At 37.2% G+C, this 12,832-nt stretch overlaps 2 protein-coding genes across 7 annotated transcripts; one reads left to right on the forward strand and one right to left on the reverse strand.

The window, feature by feature from the left end:
* Positions 1-1,100: 1,100 nt before the first annotated feature.
* LOC131021360 (methyl-CpG-binding domain-containing protein 2-like) lies at positions 1,101-8,061 on the forward strand. 5 transcript variants are annotated; one of them, XM_057950520.1, is made up of 5 exons: positions 1,101-1,351; positions 5,451-6,113; positions 6,537-6,590; positions 6,695-6,873; positions 7,444-8,061. In XM_057950520.1, exons 2-5 carry the CDS (start codon positions 5,488-5,490, stop codon positions 7,650-7,652), a joined length of 1,068 nt encoding a protein of 355 aa, XP_057806503.1. In that variant the 5' UTR covers positions 1,101-1,351; positions 5,451-5,487; the 3' UTR covers positions 7,653-8,061. The 5 variants fall into 5 exon arrangements, with proteins under 5 accessions (XP_057806503.1, XP_057806506.1, XP_057806505.1 ...); XM_057950523.1 differs by having other exon boundaries at positions 1,119-1,351; positions 7,449-8,061; XM_057950522.1 differs by having other exon boundaries at positions 1,124-1,351; positions 5,456-6,113; positions 7,449-8,061.
* An 886-nt stretch (positions 8,062-8,947) lies between these two features.
* LOC131021362 (uncharacterized) lies at positions 8,948-12,488 on the reverse strand. 2 transcript variants are annotated; one of them, XM_057950526.1, is made up of 4 exons: positions 12,396-12,480; positions 12,225-12,296; positions 10,340-10,897; positions 8,948-10,181 (listed from the first exon to the last, which is right to left on the reverse strand). In XM_057950526.1, exons 1-4 carry the CDS (start codon positions 12,396-12,398, stop codon positions 9,159-9,161), a joined length of 1,656 nt encoding a protein of 551 aa, XP_057806509.1. In that variant the 5' UTR covers positions 12,399-12,480; the 3' UTR covers positions 8,948-9,158. The 2 variants fall into 2 exon arrangements, with proteins under 2 accessions (XP_057806509.1, XP_057806508.1); XM_057950525.1 differs by having other exon boundaries at positions 12,225-12,488.
* Between the last annotated feature and the right edge of the window lie 344 nt (positions 12,489-12,832).

Here is a 12,832-nt window from a genome sequence, read left to right on the forward strand (position 1 = left end):
ACTGTATTAACATTACATGGCATTACACGTGGGCAAAACGACGCCGTTTTGATATTTTGAAGAATTTCGTAAAAAAAATCCTGAAATCCTAGAAATTTCCATCGTCTTCTTCTTGCTCCGCCGCGCCACCTTCACCATTTCCAGAATCCGGCGAGCCATCACCGGCCTTCCCTTCCAATTCAAAGGCTGAACCAGCGCACTTCCGATTCAAAGGTTCTCCAGTGCACCTCCAAGGACGGCCTCCCCTTCTGATTTTCAAAGGTTCTTCTTCCCCTTCCGATTCAAAACAACGACCTCCCATTCCCCTTCCAAGGACGGCTCCGTCCTCAATTCATGGCAATAGAAACAGAGGATGCCGAGGAATCTAAGGAGGACTGCAAGACCCGCGCCACCATGGAAGCCTTCGTCGCCAAGCTCTTCGCCACCATCTCCACCGCCAAGGCCGCCTACGTCGGGCTCCCAATGCGCCTACTTGTAAAAACAAATCGATTCCTCGCCGCCGCACGTCACGCTCATGCTGGCGGAGATTCAGGGGCTGAGATTCAGGAGCAGCAGTCGCTCATGAAGACCTACGAGATTTGGGGAAGAAGGTGCAGACGGGAAGAAAGTAGATTTGGGGATTTTTCCTTTTTTTTGTTTTTTTGTTTTAATTTATACTCACTCAAAACGACGTCGTTTTGAATGCCGGTGAGTCCACGTCTGAATATTCCGGGAGCCACGTCAAAACCGATCAAGGTGGTGGTCAACGCGTGTGCAATTTACAACTAAATTAAAAAGTTATGTATTCTTAAGTTAATTTTAAAGGTGATCTGCAATATGCAAATATCGTGATAGTTCGTGTATTTTTCGATTATTAACCCTTATTAATATTTAGGTGGAACACTTTCTTTTGTGCCCTTAGTCTGCGTGTTTGTGCCTTCAAGGGTTGATTTTTCTTTTTCTATTATAATAAATCTCTATTTTAATAATAAATAAATAAATAAATATAAAGGTGGAACACTTTCTATATTTACAATATATTTAATTATTTTTTAATATTTTAAAATTCGTGTTACTCTTTCTAATTATATGTTTTGTGAACGGATATAGAGTGCAATTTTACTGTTCTAAAAGTTTTGCCTCGAAACCCAAATCTATTATGTAACGTATTGGAGTGTCTCTCTCCTCCCACCCTCTTCTCCTCTCTCACCCTCGCCTCTCGAGGAGAAGAAAACCTCTGCAGAAACTTCACTCTCGAAGAGACGACTACAGACTCTCATAGGATTTTGCATTTACGAATCGCATTGGAATCATGGAGTGATCGTGTTTTTGCTGTACATAATCGGGTCAGATCTCCTCAATACCCCTCAATGTAATTCTTTAACCCCTCTTTCACTTTCCATTTAGCTATGTAATTGCTTTTTTATGGGTTAGATGTGCGAATTTCCTAACATTTTCTTGCCCTACCTCGTGTTTCTTTCTTGCTGATCCTCTTTTTGCTTAATGCTTGATTTTTCATGAACTCAGCTGAAGATATTTGTGTTTATCAATTTAATTCTCTGTGGATCTTTTGATTCTTTTATCATGTGTTTTGGTCTGCATGTAATTCAGATGTTCTTCCTTTCCCTTCTATAAATAGATTGATCGTGGATTTTGTTTTCCTGAATTGTACCTTCCTCTGCCTATTTTATGTGCAAAATGTAAAGAAAAATGATTTTACATGTAATTATTCTTTTGTTTAGCTCTTTATACATACATATATGTGTCGCGTGTTGTGATAGCTGTTTCGTGGTCTGGAGATGGATATATCTTTCGAGAATGTATACTCCCGAATTCTTTCTTTGCTATTGTTTGTGATGAAAGAAAAAAAACATCTTACATTTAATTCTTACTTTCGTTAGCTCTATATAATTTTTGTGTGTATGTGCGTGTATTTTGCTAGTGTGTTTGTGGTCTGCAGATGGATTTATCTTGTAACTATATATTTTGTGTTCATAATTTTGTAGCAACAGTCTTTAAGGAATGATTGTATATGCTGCACGGATTCGATTTGGATTTTTCTGTGTAGGGGTTAATTATGTTAATTGAACTAGAATTCTATTGAGTCCTCATCTTCTACTGGTGGTTATTTTGCCATGTAGTATTGCTGCTGCTTTGAGTTTGCTATATTATGATAAGCTTATGCTTTTATATAAAGAACAAGGTCTTGCAGCTTGAAAGATGTATGCTGATGCATACATATTGATCTTTCCTAAGGCAAAAAGTGTTGGCATCTCCGGTATTGGAAAACAAAATAAAAATTATTTGTTTGTGTATCATGAATGCTTATTTATTGGCAAAAATCTGGTACAAGAATTTGGTATAAACAAAATTGATGATTTATGACAATGCTATGGTACATATTTTTAAGTAACTTTGGTGTTATCGAGAAAAAATAGGTGAATGCTCCATTGATCCTAGGCCTTCTATTTTCATGTTTTTGGTGTTATATCATATATGAGGTCCATATCTCCTTTCTTTTGAAGGTGAACTCAAGAATCTGCACCATCTCTTCTTCTACGTAATTTCTTATGCCCGTTTATGATGCCAGTAGAGTTCATATTTTTATTGAAAAGGGAAGGTTTTCATGTTTGCCATCCTTGAAACATTTCTATGGGAACCATAATTAGTGGCTTACTTATGGCAATGGACGTTGTTAATTCTGTTATTTTTTTTCCCTTTAAATGCTCTATGGTTGAATGCTGTAACATTATTTTTTTCCTTGCCCGAGTGAAATAACTAGTGTAGGAAGGCTAATGATTTATCTGTATATGTGTTTATTAGTGAATCTATTGTCTGTACTGGTAGTATAACAGCTTAATTTAAGTTCATCTTACTTTATTGGTGTAATTATTTCTTTGTTTATACTCCCTCCGTCCCACCGAAAATGGTGCGTATTCCTTTTTGGGCTGTCCCACTGAAAGTGGTGCATTTCCTTTTTTGGTAATAATTTTACACTACAAATAATGTGGCCCCACACACATATACACACCTTTACACTACAATCTTATTCTCCTTAAATCCCATGCCCAAAAGAAGTGCACCACTTTCGGTGGGACGGAGGGAGTACTTTATATGAGTGAGCATGATAGCATGCCATGCATTTGTATAGTATGTGAACATGTACGTACATGCATTTTATGCAGTTTATTTGGTTCAGCTGAAGTTGCAAAAAACTAGTACATAATTTTAGATCTGATTTTCCATTCTTCATACTTTCCTGTCCTTTGGTTGCACCACTCATATTTTTTACTCCATATACACTAAGGGGGCGTTTACTTTGCATGATTGATAAGATACATGATTGATGATTGAGTATTTTTATCCTCAAGAGTAGGATTTCTCCAATCCCACCCTTTCAATGGGATAAGACTCAAGCAAAACTAGCTTAAATGATAGAAATAATCAATGGCCTTGGGATATCCCAAAGTTTCAATCCATCTAAGTAAACAATGGATTAGCCTTACTATTTTTATCTATCAAGGCTAATCCTTCAAGGTAAGTGCCCCCTAATGAAATAATAGTGTCAGGATAAGAATAATTTGCAGTCTTTTGTTCGGAAACTATGTCTGCTTTTAACATTTCGTTTACAAAGAATAGAATTCCTGTCAGTCTTATCTCCTGCCACATTTATGTGCATATTCGTGTGGATGGAAATATATGCTACCATCTGAGATAGAAAGGATGATGGTGCGACTGTTTGCATATTCAGTTATATTAAGTAATTCCAACACTACTTTCAAAAAAAGTTGCAATTATAACATCTCCAAAACTTTTCAGCAAAGTCTGTCCAACGTGTACCCTATAATAATTATGTTGTACTGATGGAACAACGTCATTTTACTGAAAAAGTTTGGGGTGTTATAATTGCCAAAAAAAGTAATAGTGTCGTAATTACAATGTTATGAAAGTGGTGCCGAAATTGCAAATTGGGCAAATGGTATGTTATTTCCAGAAATTAACCCTTATATATACGTGTATGTGTGTGTGTGTGTAATGTTCATTGCGTATGCATCAATTTATTTTAATGTCTGTGGAACTAAAGGAATGAGAATGTTACACCGAGTCCAGGATTTCTTGCGGACTAATCTTAGTAAAGAATTTTTCAAATTTATAAAGTCTGATTCTCAAATTTGGTTGACATTCTTTAATTCATGTAGCCATAACTAGTATGTGAATATGACCACTAGGCATAAAGAGCGATTTTACTCACTTAATCATGCATTCATGCTATTGTAGTTTGTGACGTTTAGGGGATAATATCAATTAACTATCTAATTGGTCCCTAGTCGTTGTTTTCTTATCTAAAAGGATCATGGTTTGATATGATAAGAGATTCTAGTTTCCATCTCTCAGTTGCACTCATTTATTCATTGTATCAAACAGATTTGTGAATTTTAGTTGGTTATGCATGTAACATGTATATGAACTTACAGATAGATGCTAAGGATTTATGAAATTGGAGGAGTACCTGTATATGATATTTGCCAAACTTTTCAGCGTGACCCTACTCTATATGGAAATATATGAACTTAGAGGGCTTGTTATCTCATAAGTCATCGCTCAAGCCTGTGAAACTGGTTCATAGGTTTCAACTGTAAATATGATGTCACTTGCATATTTTGTCGACTGATAAGCCATATCACATAGCTATGAATGTCACGATGCTATTCTATACGTATGAACATCTTATCAGTCCTAATGCAAGCCTGTTAATATTAAAGTTTAAACAAAAGTATGAATACAGTGGTCATATGTCAATGCTTGTAAAACAATAGAACAAAATTTTGTGATTATCTGATTTTAACTACACGTACAACTTGTGATTTCCTTTATGTTTTAACCTTTTGTTATTCAATGGTTTCTTTTGCTTCTGTCAGCATCTTGCCTGCATCTTTGTTTCCTTAATTTTGCAGAGTAATATATTAGCGTCATCTGCAAGATTATGCTCCTTTAATTGCTTCATTTTGTTCATCTTCTACTATAATATAGTTGGTTTCATAAATTGTTTAATACTCCCTCCGTCCCATTAGTAATGTCCCATTACTTTTGGGCACGGAGATTAAGAAAAAGTGTAGTTAGTGTATAAAGTGAGTTGGTGGAAAATATTTAAGGATTATTTTCAGTGAGTTGGTGTATAAAGTGAGTTGGGCCCACTATTAATAATATTTTAAATAGTTAATTTTTTACTAAAAAGGGTATGGGACATTACTAGTGGGACATCTCAATATAGTAATTGGGACATTACTAATGGGATGGAGGGAGTAGTTTTTAATGTGGAATGTGTTTCTTCTGTAGTGGTAGTTATTGGAGATGTTCCTAGGATTAAAGATTCCACATGTCATGCTCAACTTCTACTAGATTAGGTCATTGAGATTTTTGGATGTTTTTATAAACTTATTAGGTATGATTTGATGATCATATTGTTGCAGATCAGGTGGTGAGGAGAGAGAGCTGAAGGAGAGAGCGATGGAGCCACATTCATTAAAACTTACAATCAAATTAAAAAGTGAAAAATCTGTCAACAACTCTTTGACTACTGCTGATCACCTGAGTAATGTGGGTGAGAAGTCCGGTGCCATAAATAGTTATCGTCCAGGCAGTCTGGCTGCCAATTCTCAAGATCCAGTTGACTTTAGTTCTGCAGGAGGGTTAGAAAATCATAGCAGGAAAAATGAAGAAAACCCATCTGAAATTTCTCAATACCAATTGGTGCTTTATAATCCTACTGCTAATGGGTCTGGTGAAGCTGAGATCCCAGATCCCATTAGTGATCGACCATCTTCTCAAAGGCAAAATCAGAAAGCTCTATCTGTAGGGGCTTTCACTGTTCAGTGCGCAAACTGTTTCAAATGGAGGCTCATTCCAACACAGGAGAAGTATGAAGATATACGGGAGCATATTATGGAACAACCTTTCGTCTGTGAAGCAGGTAGGGAATGGCGGCCTGACATATCATGTGATGATCCACCTGATCTAGTGCAGGATGGCAGTAGGCTTTGGGCAATTGATAAACCTAGTATCGCTCGACCTCCTCCTGGTTGGCAGCGACTTCTAAAATTCAGAGGTGAAGGGAGCAGCAAGTTTGCAGATGTGTATGTATTCTATTTCACACAGTCTATTATTTTAAATTTGTTTGTCTGCCTGCCCTAAGTAACTGTAATACTTTGATCAGTTCAATGAAAGCCTGAAATAATGCCTAACTGAGTCTGAGTGTACTAAATATCCTGGATGTTAATGATCATTGCAAGAACAATTCGGACTCCTAGTGATTTCTTTATGTCATAGTTAAAGGTTGTAAAACACATGCCCTTTGTCTTTTAATTTGCCTAGAATTTTCGAAAATAAGGAGAAATCAAAATGCTACTTGAATAAAGTGGATCTTGACAGAGAAGCTTGATTTTTGTATCTATTTATTTGCCGCATCAGTTGTTTTGATAAATAGTAATTGATGTAGTGTTCATGCTTATGGTAAACAAGTGATACCCATCTGATTTTACTTTTATGATTCTTTGCAGTTATTATGTTGCACCGTCAGGCAAGAGACTTCGTTCAATGGTGGAAGTTCAGAGGTATGGTATTTCTGAGGTATCAATAGCTTTGTTGTGTATCACTGGAATTGTTGACAATTTTCCTCACATTTCATTGTCTGATTTACGATGCATTAAATGTCAAGGTACCTTGAGGAGCACCCAGAGTACAAAGAGCAAGGTGTTAGATTGTCACAATTTTCCTTTCAAATCCCTAGACCTTTGCAAGAAAACTATGTGCGGAAGCGTCCTAATCCTGCTCGTGCTGCACCTACAAGTGATGCTGATGATCTTGGGATGTTAAGATTTCCTCATCCTTCAGAAGGTGACTTGAAACTTTACTTTTACTTATATGGACATCAGTTATGGGATATTTTAGTTATTTTATTTTTTTGGTCTTTTTTTTGGAGTGGATCCTTTGGGGTTATCTTAAACAGTCTTTGTTAAAAAATCTGAATCAGTATCGTATTCTGATAACTGTCTTTGGCCTACAAATATATAATTTTAGTTTGGATGTTTACTTGACCAATTGAGTTTCCAGTTTCTTGCAGTTAGACAATCTTGAACTTGCATAAACTGTATAACACTTCCATTCGAGTCCCGAAGACACTTGTGCATGGCAAGTGACTGTAATATGAATTTATTTTCCTTGAGCAGTCTAGAATCTTCTAAATATTTTTACTCGCTAAGGTATGGTTTTGGACCATGATTCCCTGTACATCATATTTGTCCTTCAAGCGTACTTGACTATAACTTGGTTAAGAAACCACCCCTTAGGTTGGAAAAAATTACTTGCGCTTATTTGAATTCATTTCCAACTTGTGATTCTTAAAACTGGATTCTACATATTTGACTATGTCAGATGTAAGTTGATACCATTCTGTTTATGCTGCAGTTCAGCCCATATCATGGGTAAGACCTGATGTGGACACAGAATTGCAGCTCAGCAGGCCGGGCCCTTCGACTGACTTTTCAGAGTCACCTGATCTGAAGCCCGAAACTCAATCAGCAAAGAAGAAGAAAACAAAATCCAGAAAGTGGGTGGATGGTGAGTTAGTTCATAGCCCGATAACTTTCAAAATGAGGGAGCCCGATCAGCTCTGATCGGACTCGTGATGACATCATGTTCAACACCTTCTCACCTTAAACGCTTTCTAAGGTATGCAAGTGCTACTGATGTTCGGGAAGAGGCGTACTTTGCAATTTTGTACTGGCTAGTCGGATGTAGATTGTATAAACAAATAAGTCAATATTTCTATAAAAATGTAACCTGTATTATTGTAAGGTAGATTGTAGAATGTTAGCCCACCCTAGCGCGGATGTGACATGGGGGCTGCTTTATTGAACTTTCGCTAAATATGTGCAAGTTCGGATTTCATAAAACAATTTTATTGATTTGTTTGTTAGGAAAGAAAATAGTGTTGAGCTAAATACATAGCTCGCAATTCTTGTATACATATTTGGAGAAGTGTTTTCAGCAGATTATATATGTACTTGATTCATCTTCTGTTTTGTTTTGTATTCTCCTGCCCGAAAAGTTTGTCTACTTTTTTTTGTAGTTCGCTTCGAATCATTGTCATTGGTAAATGTAGGATTATAAATAAATCAAGCTATTAGCGAGCTATAATATGGATATGGACGCGATAAAAGCTCCTTAGAGCTTTTCTAGTGAAGTTTATTAGCTCGTGAACAAATTTATTAAAAAGTTGACTTGAAAATATAAAATTATTAATTATATGTAACTTATATTTGTTCATTAATAAATAAGTCTCTAACTAATTTTATATTTTGTTATTATAAAATTAATGAATATAATATTTTATTATGGATAAAATAAAATAATTATTAATATAAACACATCTAAATTTAGAAAGCTCTTAGGCTCAATTAAGCTCAAATAAACTCTTGCATTTCAAAATACTCAGATAAATAAAACTTGAGGCTTGATTCGATAATAAAAAAAAATCATATCTGAATCAAAATTGCGTTGCGCTAGATGCACAACTAGCTTTTGTCTGAATCAAAACCTCCCTACTTGAGATCAATGTTATAAGAGCATCCACATTAGACTAACTCACCGCCGGCTCGAGTCAACCTTAGCGATGAGTCAGTTGATGCTTGACTCATAACATTTTTATGTGTGGCGCATGCAGTACAAGCGCCTCGAGTCAGCTTGGCCGATGAGTCGACTGATGCAGCATACGAGTGACTCATCCCAATTAATTCATATGAGTTAACATGATGAGCCAACTCAATGCAGCATTTGACTCATAAGTGAATCCAGAGCATGGATGAACCAAGTACCGACACAACCAATGTGGATGATTTAAGACGCAAAAACCTAATCTTAATACACTAGTGTGAAGAACTAATTTTTTCAAATAGAAGACATGCACGAGTTTTAATGATAATGAAAATCCCTTCTCTCATATTTTCTAAAGTACAAGAACCTCATCTTCATACAAAAAAAAAAAAAAAAAACCACGCACAACATGTCGACAACATAGAATCGGATCAATCTATACAACATTATGAGCATAAATCCATTATATACACCTCCAAAAATCAAGCATTTAGCAAATATGTGAACTTTGATAGAACAATGATACCTTAGGTATCACATATGACGAGGGAAGAGAGGAGGTGGTCTGCAGCTCCACTGATGGTGGCACCCTTGCTTTTAACATGCAGCAAGTACTTGAGGGCTCTCTCCGTAACAACCTCACCCGGGATCATCACCGGAATCCCAGGTGGATAAGGACATATCAGCTCCCCACATATTTTACCTAGACTATCCTCAAGGCTTACTTTTCGTTTACGAGCAAAAAAGGCATCTCTTGGACTCAAAACCACGTTGAAGTCATCGAAGGGTGCTAAAGTTGTGACGTTGATCTCTCTTTCTTCATCCAAGGTGAGAGAGCAAGTTGCTGATAGATACTCCAATCCTGACAAAAGTCTCAAAGTATGCTCCCTTTTGGTTCCAAGGTTAAACGCTAATGTAATAGACTGTGTTCCAACAAGTTCGGGAACCACCCCGAAGGTCCTGTATAAGATATCATCAGCTTCAAACCCTGAAAGATCAAGTTTCTGCATGCCTACAGTGAGTCGTAAAGGATCAATAGCAGGAGCTGTAGGGAAGTTCGCGGTGTCAAAGAGTGAGATTCTGGGGATTTCTTTGATCATACATCTTGTTTCCACAGCTAGTTCGATAGCTTCATTGAAAATGGTTCCCTGGTTATCACTTAGTTGAGCTGTAGCAGCATCTAATGACGCTAACAACAGATAACTTGGGCTGCTGCTTTGAAGCATTTGAAGGCACCTGCAGATCCTCTCCCTGTCAATAAGATTACTGGAAAGATGCAGCATCGATGACTGTGTAAGAGAGCACAGTACTTTGTGAGTCGATTGCACGACAATATCAGCCCCTTGAGCAAGAGCTGAGACTGGCAGCTGTGGGTGGAAGCCAAAGTGAGCCCCGTGAGCCTCATCAACAATTACAGGGATCTCATTCTTTTGACACAGCTCAGAAATCGCACCAATGTCACTGCATACACCATGATAACTAGGTGATACGACAAAAACGGCAGCTGGTTTGAGACCTTCCATCTCTAGTTCTTTGATGGCTTCCTCTACCTGTTATAACATTGATCTAAAATTAACAGAAAACTAATGGAGATGATTTATTCTTGGGGAAGGCAAACATTCATTACTCATAAATCAGAGATGTACAATAGAAAAACTCTAAACTTGAAACACTTTTACCACAATTATAAATGCTATGTTGCTCTTGCCTGCAAAGGAGTAATGCCACCGGCTATGTCCCATTCAGGGTCATATTCGGGAACAATGTACTTGGGTACCACGCTGGATAGTACCATGGCAGATATTGCTGAGATATGAGAGTTTCGTGGGAGAATGAGAACATCTCCAGGCAAACAAGTTGCCATTATCGCTGCCTGGACCCCACATGTACTTCCACCAATAAGAAACCACGTCTCTGATGCTCCGAAAAGTGCAGCTGCCTGTTTTTGTGCTTGCAAAATAGGTCCCTCAGGAGCAAAAAGATTGTCAAGCTCTGGAAGTTCTGGCAAGTCATGCAGAAACGGTCTTGCACCAATTAGTCGGGTCAATGATGAAGGAGCTGCTTGTCCTCTGTTATGTCCAGGAAAGTGAAAACTGGCTGCATTTTCCTCCACTGAAGCTTTCAATGCACTAACCAAAGGAGGCAATCTGTATTCCTTGAGCTTTTGAGAATCATTCTCAACCAAGTTATCAGTTGGGTCAAGTTCTAAGATCCCACTATGTCCCTTGTTTTCTTTCTTGTTCCCTAATGCTAGACAGAAAGTTTGCTGAAAAATTCATATGGATTAATAGAGACTACCATTACTGAATCTTCGGATTCAATGATATATATGCTCGACTAGTTACAGAAATCAGGAAAGACACAGTTAAAACACAAGTTACAGAATCATCAGATGAACCCTTCCTAAAAGTGATGGCTCCTTCGATTTAAACAAACAATTATCAAGTCAAGCACCATTCAGTTAGTCCGCTCAAATTATCATTATCATGCCATGTCTGACCTTTTCACGACAACTCTTTATGCCTTCAACAGAAAAAATAGTTGAATCTCTTCAAGTTACAGATTCAAGTATGTCATCTTTAACCTACATTTATCAGTGAACTGATGCTTCTTGCAGTCTGCGATAAACAAACCACTCATTTCTGATATCATTCACAGAAAAATTTAAGCAAATCTGCTATATAGTGCCAAGACTTATTGTTGGTGACAGCCTAATGCACAGTTTGATAACAAACCAAAATCTTTGGACTGAAGTGAGGATATATCACATTCTTTAATGAGCATCGAGCCCGCCAAAGTAACATTAGTAATAACTTCAAGTTCCTCGCCCGACTGATTTGTTCTCATTGAGTTTTGAGATACAACAGAATTGCAATTATATGACCCAAACAAACTCTGGATATGTAAATTGAATCAATTACTCCATTACAGGAACACCTCCTTTCAACTGACAAAACTCCCTTTTTCTCCAGTTATGATATGCTATTAAAATGGCTTGATACACGCCAACAAATTTGGGAATTTTCCATATTTTGTTGTCTCTTTTAAGATTGTATTCGAGCCATTTTACAAGATATTTGGAAAGAATTGACAAACATTTCAATTAACCTACAAAATTCATTCTTAAAATTCCAATTAACGTGAAAAAAGTGTCAGTAATAAAGCATGTAATGCTTTCATGCTTATAAATATCTGCTTGCACGGTGCCAAAACAAGTCATCTTATCCACTAAGAACATACAAACACAGAGACACATGTATATCAGTATATGTATACATTAGCATATATATCTATTTTAAGTACTGACTCAAAATTAGTGTAACTAATTTGCACATGTATGAAATAACCAAAGCTTTTGACTGTAAATTTCCAAATTTGCAGGTAACCGCATAGAAGAAGTTATCCACACTCCACCGTCTGTCCACAATTTGACGACTTATCTCTTCATCGCAGGACCCATAAAAACTGAATTCTTAGAAATAAAATGCTATGTACTTCACCAAAAGAGAAGATAATCGAATTATTATTCCTACGAATATATATTCGAAAATTCATTCTCATAGAAAGGAAAACATTCAAGCTGAGGAACCTACCTGCGAAATACAAGCTCTTGGAGTTGTGCTGAGTGTGAAACCCCAGTTAGCGCGATTACTCACGCTCAAGCTCTGCATATACGAGTATGATATGGTAAGGGAATCTAACTCCGGGTGTGTGTGAGAGAGAGAATGAGAAATGATGGATTCAAAATTTGGCAATAGACTCACCATATCCAGAAGGAGAGAAGAGTCTGTAAAAACTTCTATTTATGTCAAATAGTACGTTTTGTAGGATTAATATAAACTTCTTTTTCATCACAAACTAGTACGACCATTCATGTCATCAGGGACACCATTCATCTTTACCGTTCATCAGTGAAAAGGGAAAAAAGACGAAGACGGATAATGTCATCAGGGACACCATTCATCTTTACCGTGCTACACAGCTCCAGAAAATGCGCCAGGTGCGCATTAGGGTCTTCGATCGCCTGTCCACCATATTGGCTCTGTTGGACCATCGTGATCAGACCCGTTTTCAGCTCAAAGTTGTTGACGTTCACTCTTGGGGGTTCCTGGTACACATATTGTGGTATGAACGCTTTATTGATAGCTGGTTGTTTCTGAGCCTCTCTCGTCTCCTGTGCATCAAGCAGCTTCTTCAACTG

This window comes from Salvia miltiorrhiza, chromosome 4 (assembly GCF_028751815.1).
Source record: "Salvia miltiorrhiza cultivar Shanhuang (shh) chromosome 4, IMPLAD_Smil_shh, whole genome shotgun sequence".
In the NCBI taxonomy this organism is placed as follows: Eukaryota; Viridiplantae; Streptophyta; class Magnoliopsida; order Lamiales; family Lamiaceae; genus Salvia; species Salvia miltiorrhiza.

What these genes read in the sequence shown, in the direction of transcription:
- LOC131021360 (XM_057950520.1), top strand. Translation starts at nt 5,488, where the DNA reads ATGGAGCCACATTCATTAAAACTTACAATCAAATTAAAAAGTGAAAAA. An exon ending in TCAATGGTGGAAGTTCAGAG is followed by an intron (nt 6,591 to 6,694) that starts GTATGGTATTTC and finishes TTAAATGTCAAG; the next exon opens with GTACCTTGAGGAGCACCCAG. An exon ending in ATTTCCTCATCCTTCAGAAG is followed by an intron (nt 6,874 to 7,443) that starts GTGACTTGAAAC and finishes TTTATGCTGCAG; the next exon opens with TTCAGCCCATATCATGGGTA.
- LOC131021362 (XM_057950525.1), bottom strand. Translation starts at nt 12,398, where the DNA reads ATGGTGAGTCTATTGCCAAATTTTGAATCCATCATTTCTCATTCTCTC. An exon ending in CAAGAGCTTGTATTTCGCAG is followed by an intron (nt 10,898 to 12,224) that starts GTAGGTTCCTCA and finishes TGAATTTTTCAG; the next exon opens with CAAACTTTCTGTCTAGCATT. An exon ending in GTGGCATTACTCCTTTGCAG is followed by an intron (nt 10,182 to 10,339) that starts GCAAGAGCAACA and finishes ATGTTATAACAG; the next exon opens with GTAGAGGAAGCCATCAAAGA.